We start from the raw sequence: 14,279 nt of genomic DNA, 5'->3' as shown, positions 1-14,279 counted from the left end.
GGATGGAGCTCATTTATCCCATGTGTGTATCCGCCCTTCGTGTCCACAGCTCCGCCAGCTGGAAATGCAGCTGGAACAAGAATACGAGGAGAAGCAGGTAGCCCTTCATGAGAAGCAGGATTTGGAAGGCTTGATTGGAACCCTCTGCGATCAGGTAAGGGGGAAACACCCGCAAACAAAACGTGTTTGAGGCAACACATTCCCTGCCCTCCGGGCCCTATTAGAGAGGTGGATTCAGGGGCAGGGACAGCTCAGTAGTCTTCAGGAAAAGCCAGACCCTAGTCATTTCAGCCAGCCTCCCCCGATCCTCCCAAGCGCCCTCTTGCCCATCAGTTCAGGCCCTGTCCACACTCACCGGCTCTTCAAAGGACAGCTTCTGGGGTCCACACGCAGCAGAGTTCTTGGAAGAACCATAAGAATACATGGAGTGGGCCCGGCCAGAAGTGACAGATGAGGTGGCCTTGCCTTCAGCAGGCTGTCGGGGAGACGGGGGAGGCAGGCCTTGCTTCAGTGGGGTGGACGAGAACGGTCACTGTGTTCACAGCCGGCCTCGTGAGGACGAGACTTTTGCCAGAGGCAGCAGGCTCCGAGTCGGGCAAATGTAGCTTTAAACCCTAGCTGGGCCACTTCTGTCTGCCTGGCTTTGGGTGAGCTGATTAACCGCTACTGAAAGGCAGAGCCTTGTGCGCATGTTGCCACAGTTGGACATCAAGGTTCTCGGCTGTAGCGCTGTGGACGTTTCAAGCCACATCAGCCTTTGTCGCAGGTGAGGCTGTCACGCGCGTCGTAGGATGTGGAACAGCATCCCTTGGCCTCCACCTGCTGAACGACGGCAGCCTCCCATCCCCCCTCCCTTGTGACAACCAGAAATGTCTATACACCTTACCAAATGTCCCTTGAGCACCAAGTCGGAAAACCACAGCTGTAAACAAAGCAGGCAGGGCCCTGCACCAGCTCCCTGATTTCCCAGCTGGGAAGCATCTTCCTGTCTGTACCGCTGCTGAGTGAAACCTCAGCATTGGAGGGGGATGCCTGTGGCTTCTATGATGTCTTTGAAAGTATCACAGGAGTGGGTTTTAATGGATTTGCTTAATACGCATTCATTGCCTTTTAATTAGTGATGCTCTCGCCGTCAATCACCAGAGTTTCCCTTTCTGTTCACGAAGGAATGCAGGCCGGTCTCCAAATGGCCCACTACGGCATCCAGGCCTTAGACAAATAGGAGCTCGTTGGGTATTTTAAAAAAAATTGATTAAATGAGTGAATCCTAGCGCAGGATCACCATAGCATTGAGCATCCGGGTGGGGAGCTGAAGGAGGCAACAGGAAAGCTTCATCATCGTCCTTCTCTGCATTTTCTAGTTTCTCAGCCGAGCAAACTGGGGCCATTGAGTGCAGAGCCATCGGGGTTACTCTTTCGTTAGCATTAGTGCCAGAGTGCCCAGCCCAGTATTTGATTCTAGAACGAGAGTGGGAAATCGCCGGGAGAAGGCGGCGTTCTATTCAGCAGGGTCCACTGGAGCTGACAAAGTAGGTAAACCAGGAAGGAAAGATTTTTATAGATATTGCTGAAATGAAACATTTTCTGTGCAAAGGGAAGGTGATTTGAGATGAATAAAATGCTAATTTTGTGTGAGTCACCACGCTGGGACCTCTAAATAAATGATCACATTTGGTAATCTTTAATGTTTTATTAAGACACTTGCCAAACACATGGAAAAAAGTAGAATGAATAATAGAATTCATGCTCATGCACCAAGCACCCACGGTTCACATAAATTAAAATTTTGCTGTATTACATTCAGATATTTTTAAGGACAGGAAACCCACGCCAAAAACAGCTGGTGGCCCCTTGGTTTCCATTCCCAAAGTCCCGCCCCTCCCACCTTCCTTCTTCCTTGCCTCCCAGAGGAAACCATCATCCTGAGGCTGGAATGTAGAATTCCACTGTATGTGTATTTAAACTTAACCACAGGGGCGCCTGGGTGGCTCAGTTGGCTCAGGTCATGATCTTGTGATTCGTGGGTTTGAGCACCACGTCGGGCTCTGTGCTGCCAGCTCAGAGCCTGGAGCCTGCTTCAGAATCTGTGTCTCCCTCTTTCTCTGCCCCTCCCCCGCTCATTCTCTCTCTCTCTCTCTCTCTCTCTCTCTCTCTCTCTCTGTCTCTCTCACTAATAAATAGACATTAAATTTTTTTTAAAAAGTTAACCACACACAGTACATACGATTTTGCATTTTACTTTGTTGCCTTCTTTTATGAGATCAGTCTATGATGATCCATGTAGCTCTAATTCATTTATCTTAACTGCTACCCCATATTTTTTTTATTTTTAATTCTATTCTTCTGCTGGTGGGTATGTAGTTGTTTTCATACAAAGACACAAAACTTCAGTGCCTAGTCTTATATCTGTCTTGCTGTGCACGTGGGCAAGAGTTTCTCCAGGGTATGCCTATATTTTGAGATTACGTTTTTAGGTGCATCTCAGCTTATTGTTTTCTTTCCTTAGCAGATTGTTTTGATTATTAAATGGTCCCTCTTTCCTCAATCAATGGGTTTTGCCTTATGTTATTTTGCTTGATTTCTTTTAGTTAGCCTGCAAGACCGTTTTTTTTTTCATCCCTTCAGGTTCACCCTTTCCAAATGTGTATGTGAATGTGTTTTGTTTTCAGTGTTTTTAGTCTCAAACTTTTTATACGAGAATCTAATTCATTTACATCTATTGGAATAACTAATATATATGAAGTTACTTCTATTCTCCTATTTTGTGTTTAACATTTGTTGGCTTTTTGTCCCCTTCATTGCTTCTTCCTTTTTGAAAAAAAAATTTTAAATGTCTGTTTATTTTTGAGAGAGAGAGAGAGAGAGAGAGAGAGAGAGAGAGGCAGGGCAGAGTGGAGGAGGGCAGAGAGAGACACACACACAGAATCCAAAGCATGGTCCAGGCTCTGAGCTGTCAGCACAGAGCCTGACGTGGTGTTTTAACTCCTGAACCATGAGATCATGACCTGAGCTGAAGTCGGATGCTTAACCGACTGAGCCACACAGGTGCCCCTCTTTGCTTCTTCTTATATTCTTTTCCTGCTCTTGGATACATTGGTAATGTTTTCTATGATCCCTTTTGTTCTAATGTTTGTTCTAAAGCTACAAACCATATTTCTATTCTTGTGGTAGATAACTAGTCATAATTTTTTCTAACATATGGTATTTGATTTTTACAACAATGCTGTGGGATAGGTTATTAGTTCCTTCTTATAAATGATAGAAGTGAGGCTTAAAAACTAAAGGAAATTTCCCAAGATCATATAGCTTGTTAGTGGCCTAAGTGGGTTTGAAATGGGATCCATATTATTTGAAAGCCCTGTATTTTTGAAACCTAGTGCTATACTGCTTAAAAATGATTAAGGTCCAGGGGTGCCTGGGTGGCTCAGTCAGTCAAGCGTCCAACTTCAGCTCAGGTCGTGATCTCAGAGCTTATGAGTTCGAGCCCTGCATCAGGCTCTGTGCTGACAGCTCAGAGCCTGGAGCCTGCTTCAGATTCTGTGTCCCCCTCTTTCTCTGCCCCTCCCCTGCTCATGCCCTCTCTCTCTCTCTCCTCTCTCTCTCTCTCTCTCTCTCTCTCTCAAAAATACATTAACATTAAAATAGTTAAAAATGATGAAGGTCCAAAAAAATGATAAATATCCAGTTAATTAGAATCATACTTTTGTTGACCATATTGATTTTTTTTAGAATGTTATTCATTCTCTCTCCTAGTCTCAATTTCCCCTTCTGTAAAGTGGCTTCCATTATCTCCAATGGCATTTACAGATTGCATTTTAAAGGACTCAGGGATCTTTGTCAATAGACATTCTTTTCAAATGTTTATTTATTTTTGAGAGAGAGAAAGAGTGAGCAGGGGAGGGGTAGAGAGAGAGGGGGACAGAGGATCTGAATTGGGCTCTGCACTGACAGCAGAGAGCCCGATGCGGGGCTCGAACTCACGAACTGTGAGACCATGACCTGAGCCGAAGTCGAATGCTTAACCGACTGAGCCACCCAGGTGTCCCGACAACAGACATTTAACAACAGCCCCAGACAATTTGGCGTTATGATAAATGTTGAAACAGTTGAGGTTTGAATATAGTTTCCCAAAACAACACTAAACATCATTTAGATTTATTGGTTAATTATTCACCAGCTTTATCCAAATTTGAATCTTTGTGCTACAGAATGCAAACTTGCCGAATGACATTTATTTCCCATTAACCTAATGAGCTTTCTCTCTCTCTCTCTCTCTCTCTCTCTCTCTCTCTCTTGCCCTCCTCTCTTGTAACGATTCATTATGAAGAGGAGGGTGACTTGGTCTGAGATTTTGTTGTAAGTTTTGTTTGCAAAGACCCCTCTGCAAAGGAGATGGGGTGGTCGCATTTTCAGGGTCTTCAGTAAGTTGATAGACTCTGAGCCGTGGTCAGCGCCAACATTAGGGAGTGTCCCTGACGCCAACCTGCTCCACAGGCAAATGAATGCTCTTTATACTCTTGGGATGTATAAAGATCAAGAACAGACATAGAGATAAGAAAGATGCTAATATGCTGCTTGAATGCAATCATAGTAATGAACCTGGGCTCGAGTTAGTGATTCAGGACTCAGGTTCCCCTAGGCTCTGCTGTGCAGTGGTTAGAGACTTGCAGTCTAATAGTGAGCTGTCCAGGGTCCTGCACAGCCACTCGTGACCTTGGGGAGAGCAATTACTCTCTCTATGTCAGTTTCACCCGCTGTACCTCCATTTTCCCGAGACGGTACATACTTAAAGAGTCCCCACCGCTCACAAGACATGAGCTGGCCCCAGGCCCCCTGCCCCACCTCCGTGTTTTACACCCTCATGCTAATCACTCAGAACCAGATATACAAGACTTTCTCAGCCCTCTGTCTTTGCTCATGGCATGGCTTCTTCCTGAAATGCCCTTCCCACAGCTCACCTGGCTCCCACTTACCTAAGACTCTTGCGGATCCCCTCCCAGCCTGAGCTGGGCGATGCTCCTCCCAAGCACGCTTTCCCTTAAATTAAAAAGCAGAACACATCTCTTGTATCGTACATTTCCCTACAATTACCCCTTTCTGGCCAGGACAGCTGGATTCCTATCCAAACTTCCATTTCATAGCTGTGTGACCTTGGGCTGGTTACTTCCCCCTCTGTAGGCATCAGCTTCATCATCTGTCAAATGGGACTCCTAATACTACATACCTCATAGATGCTTCATGAAGACCAAACGTGTTAATTTCCCTAAAGGGTTTCGAACCGGGTCTGACACTTAGCTCCCTTTAAACGTAAGCTATTGGGGCGCCTGGGTGGCGCAGTCAGTTAAGCGTCTGACTTCAGCCAGGTCACGATCTCGCGGTCCATGAGTTCGAGCCCTGCGTCGGGCTCTGGGCTGATGGCTCAGAGCCTGGAGCCTGTTTCCGATTCTGTGTCTCCCTCTCTCTCTGCCCCTCCCCCGTTCATGCTCTGTCTCTCTCTGTCCCAAAAATAAATAAACGTTGAAAAAAAAATTAAAAAAAAAAACACGTAAGCTATTACTGCATTTTATAAAGGCAATAATAATAACGTCTATTTTTAAGAGATTGTCACAGGAGTTAGATGCAGTAACATGTGACAAAGGGCCTGGCACAATGCCCCGTCCTGATCTCAGCTCAGCAGGTGAGATTATATAACATATATATATATATATATATATGTATATACACACACACACACACACACACACACACACACATTAGACTAGCACTTAAAACTTAACAAAGCAATACATCTGAGAACAAAGAGGCTATATTCGAAGAACCAACTCATTTTTCAAAGAATTCAAAGCTAGTTGCCGAGAAATAGTAATGCGTAATCTAGAGGAGTGCATTCTAGGTCATCAGAGAATACTCATAATTCTTTATATTTGTAAAGCACTTGACAGCATGCAAAGTGCTTTCTGATCCATTATCATGCCTGATCCTTGTCTTATCTCAACATGGAGGGTAGAGATTATTTTTTTCACCTTATTTTTACAGACAAGGAGATTCGGGTTCAGAGAGGTCGTATGATTCAGCCATCCTTCCCAATGTCAGCAAATGGCGAGCCAGGGTTTAAAACCGGGGCCACCCCATTCTCAACCCCACCTTCTTTCTAGAATATTCTGGGGCATTCTGAGCATCCCAGGAAATGGTTGTTGAGAGGCACAGGTATCCAGGTGGGTAGAAATTGGGTCCCACGGCTGAAACACACTTACACCCCATTTTCTTGAAAACTCCCCATCTGATAGATGGTGCTGTGTTCTTTCCGCTGGTCTCTGGAGAGTCCGAGAAGGGAGCTGTTAGTTTCTTTTTCTTTTTTTTAATTATTTATTTTGAGAGAGAGAGCACTAGCAGGGGAGGGGCAGAGAGAGAGAGGGAGAAAGAAAGAATCCCAAGCAGGCTCTGCACAGGCAGTGCAGAGCTCAGCATGGGGCTTGAACTCATGAACCGTGAGCCGAAACCAAGAGTCGGAGGCTTAACCGATGGAGCCACCCAGGCACCCCAAGGGGCTGTTAATTTCTTCTAGAGTTTCAGAGGTGCTCCCCTAGTGTTTTTCCAGTAGGCACTGTTCGTAGGTGAGACTGTGGACTGTCGCTGTTTCATGCCGGTCCTCTGGGGAACCCTGTGCCTCTCTCTGTTTGTTGGCCGCTGGGAGTTGTCACCCTCCTGGTGCCGAGTCCAGGAACGTGGCTTCTGCAGGGGCCACTGGACAGCTGCCCGCTCAGAGGGCCTACAAGTTCAGGGATTTGGGGGAAGGAATGTGCTCACTTCTTGGGTAACAACTTTTTGCAGAAAATGACCTCATGCCTTAACCTGGCAGAAGGGACCAGCTCGAGGGACAGCAAAACTTGACTTAGATCTCCAAAAACAGCACAGCTATATTAAGCACCATTTACTGAAGCATAACATATAGGCAGAGAAGCATACCGGACCCCTCCCGTACAGCTCAATGCATTTTCATAAACTCAGAGAAGTACCACCCACATGAATAGCATTAAGGGGCTCCCGAGTTCTGCCCTATCTAGTCCCTGCCCCTGCAGGGAAACTGCTGTCCTCACTTCTGTCACCAGAGGGCCTCCCCTGCCCTGTAGGCTCTCACAAGGTGGGGAGAGGCCATATTGATGGCTTTGGTGCCAACCACGAGACATAGTGACTTTGGATCCTTACAGGCTGTGATGGCAGCTTTGGGAACAGCTTATTAGGCATTTGGCTAAACACCTTTCTAATTCCCACAACAGCCCCGTGCGGTTGATGTCGTTCCCATTTTGCAGATGTGGAAACTGAGGTTCGGGGAGGAGAAGGGTCTTGTCCAAGGTCCCACAGTGGGAGAGGCAGAGGCAAGATTTAAACCCAGGGAGTCTGGTTCTGGAGAACTTGGACCCTGGCCACTGCTTTGCCATCTTAGCTCACGAGAGCCTTCCCTTGGCTTCCAGATCGGCCATCGGGACTTTGACGTGGAGAAGCGTCTCCGGAGGGACCTCAAAAGGACTCACGCACTACTGTCTGACGTGCAGCTCCTTCTGGGGAGCATGGAGGATAGCAAGACGTCGGTCAGCAAGGAGGAGCTGGAGAAAGTGCACAGCCAGGTGGGTGTCGTGGGTCCCCTCAGGACCAGGCTGGGGAGGGTGCTGCAGCCAGCCAGGGCATGGGGATGGGGGTGGCCACTGCACTGACGTCCGACCTTCACAGACCTGCATGAAGAAGGGGGCCACCGAGGAGCTGAGCATGCCACATGGAGGTGGCTTATAAGTGAGAAGGAGGGGTTTATAAATGACCAAGAAGTCCAGTTTCCTTCTTCAGGGTGGAGGCAGAAGGCAGCCCGAGGGCACGGGCAGATCGGGGGCCCGTGGCAGAATGGCCGAGGGCAGCGCGCGTGCGCATGTGTGGTGGCCAGGTGGTGCCCACCCAGGCTGGGTATGAAACAACGGGTAGTCGTGTTGATAAAGCAAAGCCTAAACCGCCACCACCACCACCAATAGCCATTTGCCAGTTAGAATTGTAATGATGCGGATCTCTGGCCGTCTCACCTTCTGGAGCGCCCACCATGTAGCGCTTACTTTGTATGGGATGGGGCACCGAGTTCTGTACCAAGGTCTCCAGGATTCTCATCTCCATTTTCCAAGGGAGGGGACTGGGAGACAAGGAGGGCAGGAGACCCACCCCAAGGCAGCTAGAAAGTGTCAGAGCCAGGATTCGAACTCAGGACTCCACCCTCCCTGGCTGCCCCCGGGGAGGAGTGGAGGCAGATGGGAGGTGAGACCAGGCAGGAGCCATGGACCTGGGGAGATGGGACGACGGGCTTGGGTGCTGCCCAGTGCAGACAGTGCAGCCCATGGAGGCAGGTGTTGAGAGGCGTGAGGTGTTCAGATTCCGCGGGGTGGGGTGGGGGGAGGTTGGTGGACTTGGGGAGAGAGGTCCCAAGGCGGAATATCACAGCAGGGACACGGGACTTGCTACCTGACCCATGCAGGGACAGGGACCGGGGGAGTGAGCTGGAAATAACGCAGGGGAGCTGAGAGCCCCGCTGGGGGTGTGATGCCCTTGCATTTGGTGTCACTTCTAAGCCCATCGTTTCCTGCTAATAAACGGCATGTGCTGAATCCAGGTGTGGAGAGACGGAAGGCATTTCCATGCTGCCCTCACCACCTCACCTTCTCAGAGTGTTGCCCTCTGTTCTTTCTCCTTCTCTGGCCTTCTATCACGTAGCCTCAGTGCTGCCACATGGCTGCGGGCTACTCTATCTCCACAGAATATCCCCAGAAACTTAGATGGGTTATCTGTACTTTTCGGACCCTCAGGCAAAACGATACACTTCCGGAGGGCAAGGCTCTGCTTTAACCATGTCTGGTGGTACCTGTCCAGTCCATTGCCCATAATAAATACTGAATAAATGCCTGCCTGTTGAATTCAGTGGGGTCCTCTGCCTCATTTGACAAGTGAGGAAACTAGGGAACAGAGAGGGTGAGGGATTTGCCTGAGGTCACACAGCCAGTCAAAGGCAAAGCTGGGCCTTGAACCCGCTTTCCCTGACTCCAAAACCACTGACTGCTCTTCTCTCTTCCTTCTGGAGGAGCTCAAGAAGGTCAGCAGGTCCCCAGGAAGGCAGCGGGAGGCAGCAGAGTCTAGCTCCAGGTGGTAGAAACCGGATCCAGATCTTTCTCTGCTTCCTGTCTCCGGTGTCAGTTTCCTGTCTATAAAATGAAAGGTTTCGGGTAGCAATTGGTTAGCTAAGGGAGAAAACCTTGTTTTCCTTTTAAACAAAATTCCAGCCTCGATTCAGATTTCACGAGTTTCCCCGTTCATTCTTGGATTCCGTGCATTCCCGTTCCAGGATCCAACCAACCCAGGGCACGACACTGTGTTGGGTGGTCTGGCCTGCCCAGTGTCCTCTGGTCTGGGACAGGTTCCCAGTCTTGCCTTGCTTCTCATGACCTTGACAGTTTTGAGGAGGACTGGCCAGGTATTCTGTAAAGTGTCCCCCCAGTCTGGCTTTGTGTGATGCTTTTGTCATGATTGGACCAGGTTGGTAGGTTTGGGGAGAGACCTCCCCGGAGGTGCAGTGCTGTGAAACCTGAAGACGCTGAAGGGCCTCCTCTCTTAATAATCCTATTAATTAATGCTCTGCTGTATCTGCTAATGCTCTTTCAGGGTGACCAACCACCCTGGCTTGTCCTGGACTGTCCTGCTTTTAAGGCAAACCCTATTCTCCGCATGGCCGTGTCAGAAAACTAGAATCCCCTGGGCTTAAGTGCACCCTTGTACTCAATCTCATTACCCTTCTTACTCCCTGGGGAAGGGAAGTGACCTTGCGCCCATTTTACAGGTGGGGAAGTCCTGTCCGGAGATGGGAAGTGACGTGTCCGGCAGCTAAGTGGCAGAGCTGGGATTCATATCCAGGGCTCGTGATTCTAACTGCAGAATCTAGGGGTTCCTTGACCTTTCTCTTTGGCTGGCCACGTGGGTGGAAGACGCTTAGCCTTTTGACTTGCCTCAAGTGGGCAGAGATGTCTGAGCACTTGGTCAGGATCCAGGCATGTCAGGCTCCTGCAGCCCCCTTGGCAGGGGGCCAGCTGCTCTTCCTGCCTCCCACCAAAATATTCCTGATGCCACAGCATCCAAATGTCCCCGTCCCCACAGGTGATTGTTCTCAAAAAGGAACCATGATGGTTTTGTTCGTTCTTTTCCTTCCTTTTTAAAGTATTCATGAGCAACCTTCCTCGGCAGGGTTAAAATGTGTGTTCTTGACAAATGGTGGTATTTAATGAAGGCGCCTCAAGCTGAATCAAAGAGCTTCATTCTTCTGAAAGTCCTTCTTCCCCATCTCTGCATCCGGCTCCTATCAAAGGGAATTCACAGCCTTGGCTTTCTGTTGCTGTTGTCATGGAAATCGTTATAAGGATGGTTTCGCGTGGACCAGAGGTCAGGGTACAGTTGCTTTGGTTCCCAGCACACGTGTCCCGGATGCCGGAGTCAGAGCTAATCAAATAAAGCAGTGATGACATTGGGCATCACTGTGTTTCCTCTCCGAGGGAAGGTATTTGTCCTTTACCTGAAGGCTCCAGGGACCGAGGCAGAGAGAGCAGAGAGGAGGGGGAAGAGAGAGGGAGCTAACTTTGCTACTGACTGTGCCATAAGTGCTGGGTATGGCACTGAACGACTTCCTTCCTTCCTTCCTTCCTTCCTTCCTTCATGATCTATGCAGCACCTACTGTGAGTCAGGTGATATGCTCCATCTAGGCGGATAATGGTTAGTAAGGCAGGTACCCTCTGTCGTGAAACTCACATCTGATGGAAAAGGAGGCAAGCAAACAATGATAGAAATAAGTAGAAACATCTCCCACCTTGATATGGGGACTAAAGGCAATAAATGGAGTTCTGGAATAGGCAATTGCAAGGGGTCCCGTTGAGCCTGGGTGGTCGGCTCAACTACCCTGGGAGAAGGAGGAGCAGACAGGGACCTGAACACGCAGGACCTGGAAGGCTTGGGTTTTACACGAAGGGTCGTGCAAAGCCATTGGGAGGTTTTGAGCAGAGAGTGACATAATCCGATTCGCGGTTGAGAGGCTCGCTCTTCTGTGCGGAGACTAGACGTGAAGAGGATGGCAATGCCGTTAGGAGGCTAGAATACCCTTCCAGGCCGGAGGAGATGGTCATCTGGGCTAAGTGGTGACAGAGCTGGCTAGAAGGGACAAACCTGGGGCTGGTTTGAAAGTTAGGGGGCTCGTAGACTTTCTGGTGGCAGCAGTAAGTGTGCTATTTAGATAATCCTTACTGTAACCACAGGAGGTGGGTACTTCTATTATTGACCTGTTTAACAAAGATACAATCTCTGAGAGGTTGAGTAACTTACCCAAGGGCACACAGCAATATATGTCCGAAAGCTGTGAATGCCACCAGTTCTGTGTCCGTGCAACTTGGCTGGTATAGTATGGGTCCTATTAACATTGAGCACCTACTATGTACTAGGCTTTTCTGTGGTGTCTTGGGGTCCCCAAACTTGGCCGCACATCAGAGAACTTAAGCACTGTTTAAAAATCACAGATTCTGGATCCCACCCCCAGGTAGTCTTTTCTTTGTCTTTCTTCATTAAGTCTGGGTTGGCACCCAGTATCTACATTTTTTAGGACTGGCATCTGGGAATCGTGGGCCTCATTTATCTCTCAAAACACCCTTTCCAATTCCGTGGCGACACGTCCATTTCGTAGACGAGAAAACTGATGGCGAGGTTACCTTAGTGGGACAGACCTTCATTCGGCCGTCTCAACATTAATTAAATTTGAGTCAAGAGGACTGAATCTGGCAGCTGCTAAACTCGTGACGTTCAACGCGCAGCGTGACCTCCCAGAGACTTTTTCCCAAAGTGGAGAGTTCGCGTCGCTTGATGGCCCAGAGCTTGTGGGGGGCTGATGAGGTCAAAGCCGCAAGGTTCTCAGGGGGCTGATGAGGTCCAAGCAGCAAGGTTCTCAGAAACATGACCAGGCCCTGCTGCCCTTCTAGCTCAGTAACTGTGGCGTGGAAGAGCCCAGAGAAAGGTTTACTCTGTCAGGGCACGGACAAGGGAATTGCTTGAATGCACCTATTAAAAAACTCATGCATTCAGCAAATATTGATGTGGTCTGAACTCTGGGACCCATGGGAGGCCAGGCTGCAGGGATAAGGAGGAGACAGCATGGGGGGGTATGTTGATAGTTGGGTTTAGTGAGCGTGGCTAAGGGGTTTGGGTTTTATCCCAAAGGTGATGGGGAGCCATAGAGAGTTACAGAGTAGAGATGGGCATGGTCAGATGGGCGTGGGGATTCCAGGCCCCAGCTGAAGCTCTGATGTGCGGCGTGCCAGGCCTAACCAGCAGCATGGGAGAGTTCCCTTAGGGCATCTTCCAGAATCTCTGGATTCTGCCCTTAGTGGACAGGCATCCCCTCGGCCCATTGCCCCGGCGTCTAGGACCCCGAGAAAATTATTTGGCTCTTTTCACCCAGTTTCCTTCCACTGGGAGCCTTGGATATATCTCTGATAATACCGTGGTTTAAGACCCTTGTGATAAATCATGGAAGAGTCCTAGAACTTTTGGCGTTCAAATCCTGCCTCTGCTGCCTAATTAGCTGTATGATTTGGGGTGAGATATCCTGTGTTGCAGCCTCCTTTTCCTCATGTACAAAGGGACATGAGGGACGCCTGGCTGCCTCAGTCACTTAGGCATAAGACTTCAGCTCAGGTCACAATCTCCGGTTTGTGGGTTTGAACCCCATGTCGGGCTCTGTGCTGACAGCTCAGAGCCTGGAACCTGCTTCGGATTCTGTCTCCCTCGCTCTCTGCCCCTCCCCCACTCTCACCTTGTCTCTCTCTCCCTCTCTCTCAAAACATTAATAAAAAGTCTTTTGAAATAAAAAGGGGCATGATATTCCCAGGCCTGGGGCTGGTTTAAAGAACGCTATGACTGTGCATTTGCAAGAATTCTCTAAAATAAAAACTTGAAGACCATGATTTTTAAAACGTAGAGCTCCCCGCTGGCTCCCTCGTCCGAGTCACAGGGGTTGACTGCCGGAAGACTTTGGTTTCTGGGCAAACGATTTTACAAGACCTCGTAGCACAGACTAGGCAGGGCGATGTGTGGGGATGATCTAAAGACACCTGTTCTTTAGGAGCAATTACTAATTAATTCCCATGGAATGTTTCCACTGGAAACAAACTAATCTGGAGACAGAAGCAATCCCAACAACCAAGATACGTAATTGAGATCATCGCCGTGCGTAAATAACATCTGTGAGAAGCAGATGCTGGCACCTGGCTCCCACAAGACCCTGGAAGAGGACGTTTTCTCCAGGACACTGGTTGCTTACATTTTTTTTCCCATTCAATTCACGCCTTTGACCTTTGTCTCTTCCCCCAAAGGGAATACGGTATTTGCTTTTTGCAAAATGGAGACCCCCCAAGTTCTTTCCTTTACTTCATTCATACTGGGGACCGTGTTCCCCCTCTTCGTGCTGAGTGCAAAGCTGTCACCAAGTCTCAGTCATTGTACCCCCAAATGGCCCTTCAATCCTTCCCCTTTGACACCCCCCCGCCCCGCCCACTGATCACCCACCATCAGTATTTCTTTTTTTTCTTTTTTTTTTAATTTTTTTTAACGTGTATTTATTTTTTTTTTTTTTTTTTTTTTTTTAAATTTTTTTTTCAACGTTTATTTATTTTTGGGACAGAGAGAGACAGAGCATGAACGGGGGAGGGGCAGAGAGAGAGGGAGACACAGAATCGGAAACAGGCTCCAGGCTCTGAGCCATCAGCCCAGAGCCCGACGTGGGGCTCGAACTCACGGACCGCGAGATCGTGACCTGGCTGAAGTCGGACGCTTAACCGACTGCGCCACCCAGGCGCCCCTGCGTGTATTTATTTTTGAAGGAGACAGAGACAGTGTGAGTGGGGGAGGGGCAGAGAGAGAGAGAGAGAGAGAGGCACAGAATCTGAAGCAGGCTCCAGGCTCTGGGCTGTCAGCACAGAGCCCAATGCGGGGCCAGAACTCACAAACCGTGAGATCATGACCTGAACCGAAGTCGGACACTTAACCGACTGAGCCACCCAGGTGCCCCCCACCATCAGTATTTCTCATGCTGGCCCCTGGTCTGGTCCAAACAATCTTTCTGCCACCCGATCTTCGGAGGAAGAATTTTAAAATTTACATACAGTCTTGGCTTTTTGTGTTCAAGATCCGTCACTGGCTTCCATCGTCCTCAGAATACAATGCA

General features: G+C 48.8%; 1 protein-coding gene across 1 annotated transcript in view; it reads left to right on the top strand.

The window, feature by feature from the left end:
- Positions 1-14,279, top strand: part of MYO18B (myosin XVIIIB) — a 242,643-nt gene that overhangs the window by 134,533 nt on the left and 93,831 nt on the right. The window contains exons 32-33 of the mRNA XM_047828294.1: positions 50-154; positions 7,473-7,625. Of these exons, the coding sequence (XP_047684250.1) occupies positions 50-154; positions 7,473-7,625 (258 nt within the window). The remainder of the gene's footprint in view (positions 1-49; positions 155-7,472; positions 7,626-14,279) is intronic.

The sequence above is a fragment of the Prionailurus viverrinus genome, chromosome D3 (genome assembly GCF_022837055.1).
Source record: "Prionailurus viverrinus isolate Anna chromosome D3, UM_Priviv_1.0, whole genome shotgun sequence".
In the NCBI taxonomy this organism is placed as follows: Eukaryota; Metazoa; Chordata; class Mammalia; order Carnivora; family Felidae; genus Prionailurus; species Prionailurus viverrinus.
The sequence above is the reverse complement of the archived record's forward strand: the minus strand, read 5'-3'. Positions and strand labels throughout refer to the sequence as shown.